The sequence below is a fragment of the Meles meles genome, chromosome 1 (genome assembly GCF_922984935.1).
Source record: "Meles meles chromosome 1, mMelMel3.1 paternal haplotype, whole genome shotgun sequence".
Classification (NCBI taxonomy): Eukaryota; Metazoa; Chordata; class Mammalia; order Carnivora; family Mustelidae; genus Meles; species Meles meles.
In genome coordinates, this window is record NC_060066.1 from 15631299 (window position 1) to 15650948 (window position 19650).

The 19650-nt window shown below is 42.3% G+C and overlaps 1 protein-coding gene across 2 annotated transcripts in view; it reads right to left on the minus strand.

Moving 5' to 3' along the window:
* NSMCE2 (NSE2 (MMS21) homolog, SMC5-SMC6 complex SUMO ligase) overlaps positions 1-19650 on the minus strand; it is a 214123-nt gene that overhangs the window by 88742 nt on the left and 105731 nt on the right. The window contains exon 5 of one of the 2 annotated variants that reach the window (XM_046015903.1): positions 18901-18984. The exons of the other annotated variant lie outside the window; for it this stretch is intronic. Within the exon in view, the coding sequence (XP_045871859.1) occupies positions 18901-18984 (84 nt within the window). The remainder of the gene's footprint in view (positions 1-18900; positions 18985-19650) is intronic. 2 annotated transcript variants of the gene reach the window in all.

Sequence of the window (19650 nt, forward strand, 5' to 3'; positions counted from 1 at the left end):
CCTGTTTCAAAGGCAGGCTCTCCTACTTACAGGTGTACGTTCCACCCAGGGCATGTCTCTATCCGTGAAGCAGGCAGGGCATGTCTCCCTCTGTGAAGAGGGAGGGGAGCGAGGCACTAGCCTCAGGGGCAAAACTGAAGCAGGTACACAGAAACTCACCAACCAGAAGAAACCATATTTTAATGCGATATTCCAAACATCAAAATTAGTGCCTCCCCCAGTCCACGATGAACAAAATAGAATTTTAAATAATGACAGGACCCCATCCTGCACTTACCACCTGTCTCACACCGCCTGCCTCACCTTAGTCCTGGCCCTGTCAGATCCTGCAGATTTTAATTCCTTAAATACTGCATAAAAAGTTACTTATCTTGATTACTGAATTGCTGGCAGTCCCCTCCCCATCGTTCCAGCCCTGCTCCTGGTCTGAGAGTTCCCATTCGTGTACTGGTAACAATGAAAAAAAAAAAAACCATCCCCATCACTTTCACAGGGTTGCCAGGAAGATCAAATGACATAATTGCAAATGTCAAGGTAGTGGAGGAGGTAAGGACACTTCTTGGTATTATTATTACTTTAGGAAGAGCTGGGAGAATCCATGAGGCGGAGAGACGGTATAGTAAGACTCCCACAAAGTAAGTGTGGCTGGCTGTCCTGCTTCTCTTTCCTCTCCTGGGCCAATTCTCCTAGGCCTTTTGGGGTCTTCCATAGTTCTGAAGTGGCTTTAAGGCACAGCCTGCTCTGTCCTGGGCCATGCTGCATGGACAAGTGCCACTCGGCACGACAGACACGGATGGGTCTTGGCAGAGGATACACAAAGGGATCTTCCTGGAATGTATCAATGTCATCCATTCTGCTGAGAATTACTTTTTGAAAGGAACATGAGAGGAGTAGAAAATCTAAAACAGCTAAGATGAGAAAAAAAACTCCAGGCCAAAGGACACGAAAAGAGGCTCCACATCACTATTCATGAGGGAAATGCAAATCAAAACCATGAGATACTGCCCTACACCTTGCCCTACGGAGCAAGCACTGGCGAGGAGAATGTGGAGAAGAAGGAGCCCTCGCGCACCGCTGGCGGGAACGCACACTGGTACAGCCGCGGTGGAAAACAGGATGGAAGCTTCTCAAAAAATTAAAAATAGAAATACCGTAGGACCCAGTAATTCCAGCACTGGGTATGTGCCCACAGAAAACAAAATACTAACTTGAAAACATACATGCACCTCTTTGTTTCCTGCAGCATTATTTATAATAGCCAAGATAGGGAAGCAACTGAAACACCCATTGATAGATGGATAGATACAGAAGATGCGGTGTAGAAACACAGCGGAATGTTACTCGGCAATAAAAAGAAATGACACCTTCAAGTTTATGACAACATAATAAAGGATATTATGCTAAGTCAAGTAAGTCAAAGAAAGATAAATACTATTAGATTGTATTGACATAAGAAATCTAAAGAATAAAACGAAACAAAGCAGAAACAGACCCGTAACTACAGACTGATGGTTGCCAGAGGAGAAGGGAGGGGAGGATGGACAGAACGGGGGAAGGGGAGAGGGAGGTACAGGCTTCCATTTAGGGAACGATGAAGTCCCAGAATCAAAGGTACAGCGTGGGGAACGTAGTCCCTGGTAATGTAACAGTGCTGCACGGGGACAGGCGGCGGCCACGCTTGAGGCGACACAGCAAAGTGCAGAGCTGTGGAATCACTATGCTGTACCGCGGAGACTAATAGGACACTGTACGTCAACTAAACTATGACGAAAAAAAAAAAGAAGAAGAAAACAAAAAGCTTATGAGAAAACAAAATAAAGAACTTCAATGAAACTTCACATTTGTAGCAGAGGCCGCTGTGGGTTGTGCCTCAGACTGCCTTGGAGTAGGTCACTCTCTCTTGGAGGACTTCCTCTAAGGAGAGATCAGGAATTCCTCATCTTGGGCCATCCATCACAGTCCTGGTTATGCTCGTCCATGTATTCATTTGACAAAAACCCAGAACACTAACTATGTGCCAGACGCTGGACATCTTGAGATGAATAAAATGCAGCCCCTCCCTTCAAGAAGCCATCTGGGGTTGTCAGAGCATCAGAGGAACTCTATATGGTAGACTGAGACTTTCATTTATTCAAAACATTTTCAGCGAGCCAGTCATCTGGCTCTGGGAGATGGCAGTGAGTAGAACACAGTAATCTCTCTGTACTCTAGAGCTGGTATCTGAGAGCAATTCTTGAGTGAGTTCATAACTGGGTTTGCTCTAGGGAAGACTGGACTTTTATCTCATCCCAGGGCACCAGCATGGGAGACCTAAAACCTGGCAGTACATCAAACATGACGCTAGAAGTAAGTTTTTAATTTCCTCATAAGATGATCTGTTCCACGATCCAAAAGGGGTCCATGGGCATTCCAATGTCTAAAAGAGAGGGCCCCTGGAAACATTATAGGGCCAACTAGACATCTCTGTGCAGGTCTTTAGGAAGCTGCAATTGTAATGATTTCTATTTGGCCACTTGGAAAACAGATGCCATCCCATTCCCTTATGCCTCTCTCTGCCCACTTCGTCTGGGCACCTAACCAATACTTGTTGATTTCATGCAATATATAGATTGAGTAATATTTCTGAAATAAATGTTACCAGCTACAGATCTCATTTTCCCAGCTACATCATTAGAAAGTCTCTGCCCCATGGAGGAGAGGTTGTACGGCTGTACATGTGGAGATGGTTAAGGCTGTTCATCATAACACACAGATCTAGTTCAAGAGAAAAAGAAAAATCTACTCATCCTTAATCCTGTCCAAAGAGGGAACAAAATGGTCAAAATCACTACACGATCACAAGATTACCACTTGTTTTTATGTAATGCCTGATCATTTTCAAGTCTCTTTCAAAATGACTAATTCGTTTGATTTTTATATCAAAGCTATGATGTAAATAGAGTGATCAAAATTATTTCAGAGACAAGGAAACTGGCACAGAATGGGTCTCGCCTACAGTCACACAGCTTACCAGCGAGTTTAAGGAAACAAATGGATTCCCAGTGACACACTCACCCTATTACACCAGCCAGTGGAGCTACAAGCACTGAGTTCCCAAGTTTCAAAGTGCCTGGCGCACAGTCAGCTCTGGCTGTATTTATCTCCATTACCCCAGTGTCTAGAGCAGTATCTGGTGAATTAATAAGTGAACAACGAATAGATGAATAATAATGAATGGATGAATAAGGGACTGGCAAAGCTAAAGGAAGGTTTGATTCACACTTTACGTATACAGACGGCAGCTTTCATAAAATTACAAAAAACTGATTTCACAAATGCTTCCGAAAGCTTCTAAGTTGCTTTTCTAACTGCCTCACCTGACTAGCTTTGAACCAAAGTAGATGTGTTTCCCTGACCTATTTTCAAAGCTTATCTTTAAATCCCTTGTTACAAAATCATAAGGACTAAATATTTGTTCTGAGAAAATATGTAATGGTTCAGGCAAGAAGAAATTTAAGAGTACTGATTAAATTCCCAGAATTGAAGATACTAATAAGAGTTATATCAAAATGCCTTAGGTGTGATGAATCTCCAATGAGAATTAAATTGCTGGTATTTCAAAAGCCACTCAAATCATAAACCCAACTGCATAAGAATAGTAATAGCAGAGCAAAGAAGTCAAACTAAAAAAGTAAAAACCAGATGTTCCCACAAACAATAAAAGCCTTATGATATTGGATCTACACTGCACTTGAATATCTAAGTATAGTTTTCTGGTAGAAAAGAAAGTTTAGCATTTCCAACCTTCTGAACTGGACCACCTTCCCACCCATTCTCTCCCTGGATGAATAAAGCTGAGGTTCAGCCTGCAAAGATTAGCTCTTTACACGATCCAGTACCAAAGTTACTGTCCATAAATGTTCCCCAATGAACGTGGATAATTCCACAGGAAACTCCAGGTAAGAACATGACTCTATGATAACTGTGGAGTACTTTGTTTGATTCACAAGATAGTGATTTTCTCCCCTTCTTCACCAAAATGTCAGTAACAGGGGTTTCTTTGCCAGAGTTACTGAATATTTTGCTCTATGGGCTCTGTTCTATATCCCATACTCCTCTGCACACACGGAATAAGATCCTTTATCTGTGGGATGATGTGGTCATGTTTTGTCTTCAAATAGCTGTGCTATGGGGTGTACGGGGAATTAAAGAAATTAAACCATGCTAGAAGAGGAAGGGGCTCACTGAGATCCAAATCCTCATCTGAGAAAGGAAACTCAAGCCCAGAGAGAGAATTCTCCCTGGTTTGACATCTAATAAAGGAAGGGGCCAGCAGGACTAGAATCCAGATCTGCTGTGAACCACCAGAACTGGGAGGAATACACAAAATTGTGGTCATGTATTATACACATGTGCGGTCATAGATGCAATATATACTTAGTCATATATACAATATATACATATATAAAATATATCAAAGCAACCTGTCCCAAACTGTAGTCATCATTTGCTGCAGTGCTGTTTCGACAGAGTCCTGCTACTCAGGTGACTTCACCTTTAATTTTATCCTCTTGGTTCCATTCTGAAAATGCATTTTCACACTGGGCTAACACCAGTGGCGTAGCCCAAGGAATCAGACTCCCCCAGGTGAAGCCGTGTTCAGGGGCCCACTCCCTCCCAGCACGCTACTCTGACTTCCACGGAGACATCTGCTCCCACATTCCTTGATCAGAAACCCAAACCAGAGAGTAATGTAGCAGGAAGCGTTCTGGCTCTGGCTGTGACATGGAATTTGGCCTCCAGAAAGTCACTGTTGCTTTCTGGAACATTTTTATTATTTATTGAGCAGCTTTCATGGCAAATATTATGGATCCGCCACTGAACTAGACACTCTGCTTATGTAAAAGAGTAACTAATTTTCTAAAAATGATGGTACTCTGGGAACTCTATGATCTCACTGGATGCTTTTAACCTTCCCCCAAGGATGGTACAACTGTCCTTCCTATTTCACGAATAAGGAAACCCGAGGCTTGGTTCTCACGTGATTCTTCCTATTTTACAGCAGAGGATGCTGAGGCTTACAGAATCCTTACCCAGAACTGCCTGACGTAACCGGCTTACTGAGTGGCTAGGAGGTGGCAGGGCCACAATTTAAGCCCGTGTCTAGACAACCCGAGTCCACTATGGCGGACGCTGAGGCGCCTTCCAGATGCTCCTCAAGAATGAAACAGGCACGAGTGCTGCTTGGCAGCAAGTCTCCTGCTCTCAGCTGCCTTTGGAGACCACTTTAGGCCAGGAGTCACCTTGCTCAAGACCCTGCCCCTTTCGGGAGTGACGGGCATCTGACGGCTGGTCAAAGAGGTACAAAGGCCTGGCCTTATTCTCCCAACTCAGGAACAGCTCTGAAGGGTCATCCAGCTTCAGAACTCCCTGTAGTTCTGCTGCTACTTCAGGTGGAGAATGGATCATCGGCTTGACTCCCCCAGGCCCAATCCTGCTTCCTTCCCTTCCCTTCCACAAGGGTTGGTCCCAAGAGCACTCCCTAGCGGACTTCGGCACCTCAATCTCCACCTCAGAATCGCCTTCCCAGAACACCCAACCTGTGGTATCTGTGTGTGTGTGTGTGTGTGTGTGTGTGTTTTCCCCTTTTTACACTTTACCAGGCTGCTGACTCGGTTGTTTCATCTGCAAGAGGGGAGGCTGGTTTAGATGAGCGCAGCCTAGCTTTAGCTCCAAGCTCGAAGCCTGCAGCGCAGCATAGCCGAAAAGAGTGAAGTTACAAGACCTCATTTCTATTTTCATTTCAGCCACTTAGTAGCAGTATGAGCTGAAGCTCAGAGATGCACCTTCTAGCTATAAACTGTAATAACATTATGGACCCTGTCTTTCCCTCAAAGTTGTTGAGAGCACCCATTTCCAAACTATGAAGCCTGTGTTAACAGAAGCTCTGTCTTCACGAGGATGATTACTGTTAAGTTTGTGGGAGGAGCAGGGCAGCAAGGAATGAAAGGCTGCTGTTTTACCAACTTGGGGAGACCCAACCAAGGCCCCACTGCAATGCCTGTGGCAGCCCTTGCCCAGAGGGAGTCCCCATCTCAACCAGGGTCCACACTGTTGCTCTGAACTCCACGTGTCTGTCCCTGATGGGTACAGGACTCTCACTTCCTTTTTCCAAAGCTCTGTGAGAAGGGCCAAAGTGGGCACCATCAGTCAGTCGTCTCACCACAATGCCTCACACACAAGACGCGTCAGGTATTCTCCTGCAGCCAGCTCTCTTTGTGTCACGCTCGGCCACCAAATAAAAGGAAGTCACATCACGAGCGCACATCCCCCAACCTCTCTCCTTTACCTCAGCTTCTTACTCCCTGGCATTTTCTCATCTGTGGCTCTTCTCAGTCTTGATTCCTTTCCAGAGCTCTTCTATTTTGCCACTGGGAACCCTGATGTCATTATATATGAAGGAAAAAACCAACAAAGCGAATCATTCCCCAGCTTTACCCAGAGTGCTCGATCTCATTGTTGTCAACAAAACTTTGTTCTTCCTGGACGCCCTGCTTCGTTCTCTGGGGAAACTGAAGATCATAGTTGAGACCACACATTTTCCCCCACTGCTTATGCCCATGCGGTCAGTTAAGGGGAGGGGTTTAAGGTTGAGCGGGTTGGGGGTGAGGGCATTCCCCTCGATAAAATCAAATAACCATGCAGACGGTTACCAGTACAAAACTATGGTTTTCGACATGAATTTGGGCCTTCGGGGTCTCCTATCAATCCCTCTTGCTTATTGTAAGCCAGTACTTGTTTCCATTTCTCTAAACATTATTCTAAAACAGATCACTCTCTTCAATACAACTATTATTCCTGCTCCCTTTGCTCAGTGGACAAACTTGACTCCTATTTCACAGAAAAATATTAGGTCCCTCAACCTGCCCTACTCCTATAAAATTATATACATCTATACCCACCTCGCTGCATTCCTCCAATCTCTCAAAAACTGCCCTTGACTCTGTTCTTTTGTCTCCAAGTGGTTGTTACTGCGTGAATCCCATCTTATTCTTCTCCCTTTGACCTCCTCCTTCTACTGCCATGAATTCCTTGGGTCATAAAAGCATTTACATATATTTTAATCCTCCCCCCCCAAACCACGGCCATCGCCCCGTACCACACCTTCTCTTGCCCTGTGTGCTTCTCCCGCTAGTCTCCAGCCCCGCAGCGACATCATCTGTGTCTACTGTATAACCACCCACTGACTCGTCCACTGGGACCTGGCTTTGTCCAGCCTGGCTGAAGTCAGAAGTGACTTCTCATCTATGCCTCTTTCCAGCCTGGTTTTCACATTTCACACAAAGGATTTACCGCCTACTTGAAACTACTTATTTGGTTACTGAGACAACTCCTTTTCAGTTCTCCTGGAACTTCTTGTATCTTTCTTTTCCATCTCTTTTATGGGCTCCTTCTCCTTTGACTGTGTTTTAAATGTCAGAGTGCTACTCTTAGAGTTTTATCCTCTGATCTCTCCCCATTCTGCTCCTGGGGGAGCTCATCCACTAATAATTACAACTGTCAACTTTGGGACAATATTTGCCCCAACTCTTTGCCTGTAGCTTAAATCTCCTCTCATTTTTGACTCGTGCTCTTCTTTTGCTCCCTTCTGGTGGTACCAACCCCCAGCGAGTCAGCCAACTTAGAAATCTAAGAGTCTTCCTTCACTTCACCCTTTCTCCCCACAGTCAGTTACTCAATATTTTCTTTTTATCTCAATACTTTCTTTTCTAACCCCCACATATTCTTGAATATATTTTCTTCTGCTGCTCCCCGTCCCTGCAGTTACTTCAGGCCCTTATCATCTTTGCAGGCACAACTGCAATGGTCCCCCGACTAACTGGTCTCCCCGCTTCCTGTTTTAATACCCTCCAAGTCCACTCCCCCCACAGGCAACCGAGCGATCTAAAACACAAGTGTGATCAGATTGCTGCACCTTTCTTGCCCTGACAAAAACACCAAGCAGTCCGAATACAACCTATGCCTTCCCTTGGCCCACAAGGACCTCCAGGACTCAAACTTTGCAAATCTCTCTGGTCGCAGCAATCAGTACTTCCTATCTCCGGCTTTGTGCCACGGCCACCCTCGAGTGCTCCTGACTCCTCACACACATCACACCGCTTCCTGCCTCTGCTCCGGACTGCACTCCTGTCCCTTCTGCCCGGAACACCTCACTCTTGTTCTCCCTGCCTGGCTGTTACTCAAGACTCAGCTCACTTGTCTCCACTGAGGAAGTGTTCCTTGACACAGAAGGATTAGCTGTCTCTTCTCAGGGTTCCTGCAAGACCCGGGACATACTCTTGCCATCAGAATTCTACACTGCTTCAAAACTGCTTGTTCATGCGACTACTATGTATGTGGCTACTTTTGTAGTCGCGTATGTTTATGTGACTCCTCCGGCAACAAAGCTTGGTGGCCTAACCCAACAGGCGCTTGTTTTGCTCAGGAATCTGCAATTTGGGCAGGGCTCAGCGAGCACGGCTTGTCTCTGCTCCACACAGTGTCAGCTGGTGCAGCTCTCCCGGGGCTGGAACATCTACTTCCAAGATGACTCACTCCCTGTGCTGACCAGCAGGTGTTGGCTGTTAGTTCCTCTCTGCCTGCGTCTTTCCACAGAGGAGTTTAGGTTCTCCACGGCATGGTAGCTGAGCTCCAAGTGCGAGTGTCCCAAGACACAGGAAGTGGAAGCTGCGAGTTTCTTAAGGCCTGGGCCCAGAAACTGGCAGTTTCTAAGTAGAAATTCAATAGACTTTTATCATAGTCTCCTGTTAGGCAAGCACAGAGCCCAGAAATCAAGGGGAGAGGGTATAGCCCCAAAGGAAATTAGCGTTAAAGCCACACAGCATTAGAAATGGGAGGGTTTGGGGGCGCTTGGGTGGCTCCGTCAGTTAAGCATCCGACTCTTGATAGAGTTTGGCTCAGATCATGATCTCAGGGTCTTGCGACTGAGCCCCGTGGTGGGCTCTGCACTCAGCATGCAGCCTGCTTGTCCCTCTCCCTCCACCTCCACCGCAACCCCCCCATCCTCAAATAAATAAATAAAATCTTCCCCAAAAGGGAGGATTTTTATGAGCTAATCATATTAACTATGAGCTATCATATTAGCTATGAGCTAATCATATTACAGTCCTTCATTTTGCCAAACAAAATCCAAACACACACACACACACACACATACACACGGGGCACATAGATTAAAAAAAATAGCAAAGAATCTATGTGGGTCAGTTATACAAAAAATAACAATGATTCAGAATTTGTTACATATGGGAAATACATTCTATTTACTGACTCAACTTTTTTCTTTTTTCAAGCAAGTCAGAGCTATTTAAACCAAAGAATCTGGAGGGGCGCCTGGGTGGGTTAAAGTGGGTTAAAGCCTCTGCCTTCGGCGGCTCAGAACATGATCTCAGGGTCCTGGGATGGAGCCCCACATCTGAGCTCTCTGCTCAGCAGGGAGCCTGCTTCCTCCTCTCTCTGGCTGCCTCTTTGCCTACTTGTGTTAAATAAATAAAATCTTTAAAAAAAAAAGTGTAAACCAAAGAATCTGAATGATGAGTATTGTTAATTTTCTTCTGTCAAAGGGGACACTATTTGCTTTTGCAAATTGGGTCCCACTCACAGCAACAGTTGCAATTTAATTACTTGATGATGCACATGTCTTGGTAAAATGTCTTGTGGCACACTGATGACTCAAATACCAGGCACTGACATGCATCTAGCCATTAGACAGAATATGAAAACATAGGACCTTAGTTATTAGACTTCCTTAAACATGACTGAATCATGAATGTGAACAGAAGTATTGGAGTTTGAATTATTAAATGTAAATATGAAAGTCAAAGGAAATGAAATAATTTGACATCAGTAAGGATCAGACTGTAAGCCTAATTCCAAAAGGTAAATCTTGACTAAATAAGAAAGGAATAAGAAATTAGTTTGATTTTGGAGAGATACCTAATTATAGCTTTAGAAGCACACACTTAAACAGACCTGAAAATATTTAATCTCCTTTAAGCTTTCTGAGAAGCTTCCAAAACACAAGATAATCTAAAAATAAACAAACAAATAAATAATTGGTGGGATTTGTCAATTAACTGAACACATCGTAGCATTTTACCAAGAAAGTAAAATCAGTTTTCCCAAAAGAATGAATTTTTTCCCTCAGGATTCTTCTTGTGTGGTGGAACATTTAGGAAATGTAATTTCCTACGTGCAGTAATGACCTTGGAAATCAGACTGCCTATATGACCTCATTTCAAGCAATCTGGAGGAAGGGCACAATATTAATGGAGCAATTCCATAATAAAGAGAAGTTAGACGGGATGCTGCTTTTACAAGACAAACCATGAGGTGTATTTATAACGTGATCTGTACTGCCTACCCAATGTTTATGCAGCTACTACTTCTTCCCCAGTATAACATTTGAGACACTGAAAATCAGCAACAGATCAGAGATAAAGTACAAAGTAAAACAAATGAGCAAAAATCTCTCAAACTCATTATGTTAAAAAGCAAGACTCAGTGTCCTAACCCAAGCCTGCTTCTCCTTCTGGGGTCTTTGTCTTATGGTAAAGGTATAGTGTAGTATTCTGTAGGGAGGAAAAAACCCAAAAACAAACAAAAAAAAACCTTTAGACTATAGGTCGAAGTTCAAATCTCAGCTCTGACACTTGACCCCTGTTAGATCTTGGGCAACTGATTTATTGTTGCTTAAAAAGCCAGTTTCTTTATCTAAAAAACAGGGTTAATAATTTTCAGATAGTGGTAAAAGTGAAATCAGCTAATTAATGAAAATAACTATCACACTGTCTACTATATAACAGGCTCTCAATAAATGGTTCTATTATTACTTGAATTTGTTAATGGGCTCCTCTTCTGTCCAGCCTAAGTTGAAAATTTGACAATATCACTGTCCCCAGCACTTCCTTGAGCTCCATATCTACTCAGGCACTAAATGCTACTTGTTCTACTAAGCAAACTATTATTCCTTCCATTGTGCGAAAGATTGAATTTTCTTCTCTTTGCAGTAGTGAAAAAAAAATCACATCTTCCTACTGAAGCCCATAATAGAATTTCCCACTGTGTCAAGCACCTCAGAAAAACCAGGTGGCTTTTTGAAAAGATGTATGTATTTCTTGTCTACGGCCATACCACCCTGAACGCGCCCGATCTCGTCTGAAAAGATGTATGTATTTCTTAAATTCATTTCTGGGCATTTTATGTATTATGTTACTATTGAGAATAAGATTATTTCCTTGTCTATTTTGTCCTCCCTGCCATCATTATACTTTCTAAACATATGGCTGGTATATAAGATAGCTACTGACAGGGGCGCCTGGGTGGCTCAGTGGGTTAAAGCCTCTGCCTTCGGCTCAGGTCATGATCCCAGGGTCCTGGGATCGAGCCCCACGTCTGGCTCTCTGCTCCTCGGAGAGCCTGCTTCCTCCTCTCTCTGTCTGCCTCCCTGACTACCTGTGATCTCTCTCTCTCTCTGTCAAATAAATAAATAAAAATTAAAAAAAAAAAAGATAGCTACTGACATTTATCTATTTTGTCCTAGTACTGACTACCTTACTCCACTGTCAATTATTTAAACTTTTAAATTATGGAAATAAAACATTTTTATTGTTAAAACTTTGAATATACATATAAATAAAAATTTAAATCACTGGTAGTCTCACCACCAAAGGTAACCATTTTTTTTTTTTAAGATTTTTATTCATTTGACGGAGAGAGAGAGAGAGTGAGACAGAGAGATCACAAGTAGGCAGAGAGAGAGGAGAAGCAGGCTCCCCGCCGAGCAGAGAGCCCGATGTGGGACTCGATCCCAGGACCCTGAGATCATGACTTGAGCCGAAGGCAGAGGCTTATTAACCCACTGAGCCACCCAGACGCCCCTAAAGGTAACTACTTTTAATAGCTATGTATATATCCTTTCAGATTTTTTTCCATGTGGAAGTATCAGATTTATTATATTTTATAAAAATAAGATGTTGTCCATGCTGTTTTATTGTAATAGATACATAACTAGTATATGCAAGCTAATAGTAATGTTATAATCAACACTGTTACCAGCTATCAACATAAATCTCATTTAAAGATCAGGATTCAGACTGATTTAAAACACAGAAACTACTAAGTGTCTGGAAGAGACATGACAAAATAAATGAAAATCAGGAGAAATTATAGCTATAATAATTGCAGACAAACCTGAATTTATGAGAACAAAAGTTAAAAAAAAAAGTAAAAGTGGGTTATTTTTCATTAAGTGTTCACTTATGATGAGATAATAATACAGGTTTTATGCTATAAACATTTCCACATTTCAAGTTATACTAAACTTAAAAATAGAAGGAAAACTAGAAAATCAATGGTATCATGAGATGCTAATAACATTTCAGTCCTTTTTAGAATAATTAAAATAAGAGGGCTAGGAAAATCTGGGAGGATATAGAAAGATGTGCTGTTTTTGAAAAGTAACTTGTGAACATCTTCACATTCCCATACCAATATATGCACGTGTAAAATAGTGTTTCTCAATGTTTTTAAAGTCCACGTCACCTTTAAATAAAAATTTTTTTAAAATCCCATACTTAAAATATTAAAACAATGGCAGATTTGGGGGCGAAATTTGCTTCCAAGTGTTGCTCAAGATAAGCACCGAGTCTCCTCACTTAGAATCTTCTGCCTCCCGGCCTCAGCGGTGTGGGAAAGAGAACGGAATTCAGGTCAAGCTGATGAGCTTTGCTTTCAGGGTCACAAATGGAGAAAAACCAGCCGTGCAAACACTTTTTGATGAAAACTGAGTGACATTTGAGGTCCACTCATTTGTTTTGGGGTAAACAGGGAAATCTTTTACTCAAAAATTCTTCAGGGTGATTTTTTGGGAAGTTATTTTGGCAACAGAATGAAACTTGAATTCCAAACCCTCCCCGAAACATATTCTGGCAAAGACTGGATGCGGGTGAGAAAAGCGCCCCTCACAGGCTCTCATGGGATCTGCAGCTGCGAGGCGGGAAGTGAGCACCCAAATTTATTCTTTGGACCGATGAAGTTAAAATTTCTCCCTTCCCTGAATTCATCTTCAGAAACCTGTTTTTTGAGAACTTTAGTAAGTCAAAAAATCAAGAGACATGTTTGGTCCAGCCTAAGGATTGAGAATCGGATTCTGGCACCAGATGGGGTTTGAATCCTGGCTCTGGGAGTTATTAGCTGGGTGCCCTAGGGCAAGCTAGAGACCTTTCTGTGCCTGTGAGCCCTACCTATAAAGTCTGCAAAGGCCTACCCGTCACTATCTCAGATGCCTGTTTGTAGAACTACACGTAAAGCCTCAGAACGCTATCTAGCACGCAGGAAGCGTTCCAGAACACTAGTACAGCTGGATTTATGTATCAAGTAATGATGCTGGGCTTACTCCTGGATATTTCAGTTCTTCCCAGATGAAACCCTCAAATAAATCTTGTCAACATGCTAGGCTTTGTTAAATGTTTGCAAGTCTGAAGTAGCTGTTTTTGTCCTCACTGTCTTGGAGGTGAAGCAACATCATCCTTCAGGTCATCAATCTTTCCAAGCACTTTTACTTCTGACATGATTGAAAAGCTCTGACAGAACATAATGTAGTGCAAGTAGTCACTGTTGATTTCTTCCCATAGTTTGGTTTCAATTTCTAACATTTAAACTCCTCAGTTCATCTGGAATGTATTTTAATATAAAGTCGAAGCTTGGGATTTAAAATAGTGTTAGAAAACATTAGCCAATGGTTCCAAATTTTTCTGGAATAAGCCAACTTTTCCCCCACTGATTTGAAATCTGTCGCATATCAAAATCGTATATGTGTTTATTATAATAGTTATCTATTTATTGTTGTTCTCCCACCCAAATAAGTTTTACAAAGAAAGGGAGTTGGTTACTTGGGTTCACTGCTGGATCTCCAGAGTACTGCTTGGCTGACAGGAAGGAAAAGGCTTTCCTCTTGAGATCCCTCAATGTGATTACCATATTACTGATTTTCTAATGACAAGCAAATGCTACATTATTGAAACAAGTCTCAAATGTTCATATTTTCCATTTCTTTCAATAGGCTCCTATATTTCATTTGCTAATATTTGATTGAAGGTTTCATACATTTCGTTTTAAGTGACAGTGTTCTTAACTTTGAAGAAAAAGGAAAAACACAGAATTTGGTCATAGCCATTTTAGTTTCATAAAATAAACAAGGCCATTTTCCATATTTTTCCACGCTTTGAAGGAGATTAGAAAGCACAGGAAATACCTGCTCCTTTAAGATCTGACAGAATGTACTGATAAATATGTCTAGGATTTGTACTTTGGGGGAGGCCTTTCTTTTAATCCTATTTTTGTCAATTTTAATTATCCAAATTTTGTATAAATTTATTTTTGGTCATTCATTTTGTAGGCTGAATTTATTGTCATGGGTTAAAAATATTACTTTTCAAATATATTTTTTTAAAAATTCCCTCTGCATCTATGGTTATATGCTTTTTTTTTTTTAAAGGAGTAACTCTGGATCAAATTATTATAGTTGGATTTTTTTAAAAAATCCATTTGAATACTTGTCTTCTACCAGAATCGTGTTGTTATTGTGTGGTTATGAATATGTTCGGTTTTAATTTAAACTATACTCTGCTTTTTATGCTTCTAAATTGTTTTTTCCTTACCACCATCTCCTTAGCCATATTAAGATGTTCTCTCCTGACTCATGGCCAATTAAGAAATTTTTCATCTCATTTCAACACGAGTACTGCTTAACTTAAAATTTCTTCATCCTCTTTCTTTACAGAAGCCAACCCTCCCTGCACTCCTTCATCTTCCTGCTGCCTGCCAAACTGTTGAAGCATTTTATAATTGTGGGTCCCCATTATCACTGGTCTGTTCCATTAGTTTTATGAGGACTCATCTACTGTTAGGATTATGGCTTACTACTATATTAACAACTGTTACTCATAAGTAATTCCATACCACTTAAAATACCCTACTTTGATTTCCTCCCCTGTTGGGTTCTTTATTCTGATTGCTTGTTTGTTTCTAGATCTCTCTGCATTTTTGTCTTTCAGGACTAGTACATGAATGGGATGTGTCACAAGCCATTCCATGTCAGAGATGATCTATTTGCTGCCCTTTCAAGAAATGATACCTCCACCGACTGTAAAACGTGAACCCCGGCACACTCCCTCCAATGTGTAAGGCGTCGCTCTGCCGCTTTCCACACACGATGTTGGTAGGCAACTGGGTACACATTTATTCTCCTTTGGTGGCCCTCTCCCTCACTCCCCTCTTTCCCACCTCCACACATCTGGATGCTTATCGTTTACTCATTTTTTAAGTATAACAATTATGTGAGAATATATTCAAAAGAGAATTTTTCATCTTTTTTTGTTAATGACCGCTTTATTGAGATAGAATTCACGTGGCATAAAATTGATCTCCATTATTCTTTGCTAGCACCTCTGAGCCCTTTGCTGTGAAGATTCATGATTCCCTTCAGCCAAAGCGGCAGTGAACGTGTGAGGCTGAGTACGTCAGCTCAGGCTACCATCTCGAACCAGAAGCCTACCCAGTACATCCTGAGGCCGGCCGCGGCTACCACACTGCTACTCCTCCCTTTTGACCCTCGGGCTCCATCTTGGGACACCTTTTACTTTCTTTATGCTCTTTGGCTTTCTCATCAGATTCCTCTTCTTTCTCTTTGGTTTTTCCAGGTCCAAACCTCAGCCCCCTCCTCTCATTCAACACCCTCTTCCTGGCTCCAAGTATCATCTCTATCAGTGATTCTTCAGCCCCTCCCCAAACAAACTTTCTGCCATCAGCAACATCTGTCATTAAGCACAGTGATTCTCACCTACAGGGATAGCCTGAAATTTCTGGAGTGGCAGTTACAGCCTGAAGAAGCACTTCTGCCCGGGGCCTTCGTTCTGAGCCACAGCTGTTGCGTCTCTGGCAAACGGCACCATCATGCCCTGAGCCGTCCACTCCAGAAGCCTGGAAGTCATCGCCGCCGGACTTGAGGACAGAGATGGTGTCTTGTCTACTTCGCTATCATTCATCAGGATGTACTGGATAGGCTTTGGGTTCAAGACAGTAACCTGAGCTTACATATGGAACTTCACACGTTCCCCACCACTTAGCCAAAGGGAATCATGAATTCACATCGAAGGACTCAAGGGTGGCCAGCAAAAGAATGAAGAGCGCCTAACACACAGCAGCACAACCAATCCCTGCTGAAGGAATGAATGCAGTCAAATACTAAATTCTGCGGTTTCCAATTCATTTTCTTTCCACTCATCCTCTTTCATCCATAGTCAGTCGTTTAGTTAAAATCACTATTATTATCTGCTTGGCTTACTGCCAAAGCCTGTCAGCCTCCAGTCCCACTTTTCCCAACCCATTCTCTCCAGGCTACAGCACTTTTCCTCCCAGATCAGTCCTTACCCCTCAACTTATGGCTTCTTAAAATCAAAGCCCAAATTTCTCAACATGACACACAAATTGATAATGCCCTTGACTTTGTACACAGCATTCCTTCTACTTGGAGTAATAACTCAGGTATCGCCGTAAGGAAAATTTCTTAATGTCCCAAAGCTGAATTAAACACTCATTGGATGTGCTCCCCAAAGTGTCCCGTATTTCCCCTACTGCTGCATCTATGCTGTGTGGTAACCCTGTTTATTTGCCTATCACCTCAACTACAATCGAAATTTTGATGGGTGGGCCGCTGTCCTTTTCACCTTAACTCGGTGCCCTGCACGGTTCCTGACACAAAGTAGGCATTTAATGGGTATCTGGTGAATGAATGTATTTTCAAATCCCACAAGAGACCATGCAAGTAGAGAATTCTGGAATTCCATCATGGGAGAGGGATTCTGAATCCAGCTGAGATCCATAAGCAGAAATTAGGAGTGCATGAATAATGTCGAAGTGTATCCAACATTTTATGTGCATATACATTTGTTGAGGGGAATTTTGAGACTGTCCAAACAGGCAATCCTAAAAAGTTAAGAACTGCTTAGTTAGGAAGGACTATTATAAAGTGTATTATAAGCTAACAAAAGCAAAATGTAGATACACACACAATACACACAGACACACAGGGACTGATCTAATTACACTGAGCTCTAGGGTAAACTTTTACTGAAAAGGGAAAAGAGGCAGACAGTCAGAAGGCTGCAGGAGGGCGGAAGAAAAACATGCCAGGAAAGAACAGAGAGAGAAGAACTTCTGTCTCTTCAGCCATTTGGCATAGGGTCCTTGTGTGGTCAGGGTGTGAAAGGGTGGCTTCCATACAAAGGGTCTATCAGGATCTGAGGAGATCTGTCTAATTTTGACAGCTGGACACTTCAGCTTACCATTACACTACTCAACTTCGGGCAAGTTCTGTTCTACAATCCGGTTGTCTTTCAGTTCTGGCTAGTGAATCCCTAGCAAGGCTCTGACCTTCAACAGAAGGAAAGAGAAAAAGGAAAAGGAAGGCAGTGGGCAGGGCTTATGACAAGGGAGGGGCGGCAAGAGGAGGTCAAACCCTCACCACTTCTCGGTGGCCCTCCTTCCCTGGTTCACTCTACTCCTTTATTCATCGTACAGTTTACGTACTGCCCTATATGGAGGGATCTTGACAAGATATGAGGCACTTCAGTAAAATGGTAAATACAGGTAGTTTTGAAACTTCTGGGTGCTGCTTTTTTTAAATAAATGCTGACCATGTGCACCCTCTCCCCAGGTAATTAAACATTTAATAAAAGATGGGAATATGATCTTTATTTTATTTATTTTTTTGTAAGTTCTCCTATTAGCATATAACATACCAAACTGCCAGGTTTGCTCTAGAAAATGCTCACTTTTGTCTAAGATGCTGTACTAATCCACAAACTTAGGACAGGTACATCAGAGTGGTGATAGGCTTGATTACTTTGTGTTTCAACGCCACCGGGCCTAACTTCCATTACAATGGAGCCCCCACGGGGGCTACTGATCTCCCATCTACGTTGTCTCTGGCTGTGAAACAAACTTTGCTTACAAGGGAATGGAAGCTGGACCCTGTCCTCATTAGCATCATCTTTCACCCAAAGAAAATGAAAGCCCATTTGGCAAATTGGGTCAAAAGGCCTGGTGAATTTGTTGATTACTCAATTAGCATCTAGGTAATCAGGAACGGTCCACAACTGCCTGTCTAGCAATTCAGCCCCGTATTATTTAACAACACACAAGAAGAGCTTGGTCATGATGTACATGGATAGAAGCCTCATGAATTTATTACACATACTAATAATCCAACAGTGTCTAATTCTGCTGCAGAACTCCAATTGCATAAATGGACAAAATCGCGAATGTTAAAAGAAAAATACATTTTAAAAGCCAAGTTTGTAAAAACTTCTTTTTAAGATTCTATATTAATCTATCTGGAATTTTTGTGGGGCTTTAACCTACTCATAAAAATATATTATTTCAAATAGCACTGACCACTGAAGATTGTTCTGGGTAAATTCCTGATAAATGTATGGTGAAATTTGGAGGTCAGTTATGCTGGATGGAAGCTGGGGTGGAAGGGAAGAACAGGAGAAAGGGGGAAAACTCAATTGAGTAAAGTTCCCCCTACCTGACAGTTGTCATATTTGAGGCAACATTCACTTAGAATTCCTGGATTCCCTTAAGAGTTGTAACGGGTTGTGCCCTATTATCTACTCTGATATCCTTCTTAGCAAGAAACTGCTGTTAATCATTTATTGAAATCTGGTCTAAGTTCTGTTGTATTCCTAGATGAGCTGAACACGTCACATGTGTAGTATATGAAACCCTTCCAAATGCTACTGGGGCTGTTTTGAGGAGAGAGAGAAAGATGAGAACGGAAGAAAAAAATTCTATAACCTCGTTCATTGCCTGCTCTACTTGCATCCTTATCCTTAATCTTGTCGACCTCATTGTGTCTTCCATCTTCTTTAGGTTTTGCTGCTGCAAGAGAGACCAGATTAGGAAGTGACTTGAGAATGATGCCAGGATCAATGTGGACAATGAGATGAGAGCCAGAGTGAAGCGAGAAGAGGCGGAGAAGCCAGACTTGGAAATGAGTTGGCAGAGATCCTCATGATGTGGCACTGACAATATATATTCCATCCCTCTGGACAGGTGTGAGATTTGCTAAACCAAACAAGTAATACTCACCCAGAAGAAAAGGGTCTACTCTCACTGACATACTATGACTGTTACTCTCTAGCTGAAATGTGCACGTTATGAAGATGTTCTTAAGGGATTACTTCTGGGCAGAGTCATTCTGGTGACGTATGGAATGGAAAGGCCACATGAAGCATGACATCATGGATGGGCATCACCTGGGAAATCCAGCAGTCCGCTCCCACAGATACCCTCAAGGTAGCATTTACCTTGATGGACCTCATAGACTCTCATACCCGATCTCTTTGACTGGACCCAGGAATGCAGACTCATGCTAACAAAATTCACAAGACACTGATGTATTTAAAAAAAAAAAAAAAAGGGTGACTTTATTATTTACAGTGAACAGCAGAAGAATCAGGCTATTGAATGCCCATCAGCCTGACAGTGCGTTATCTCCTTGGGAAGGCAAATTACCAGAGGGAAGCTTGGTGGGCATGGAAGCAG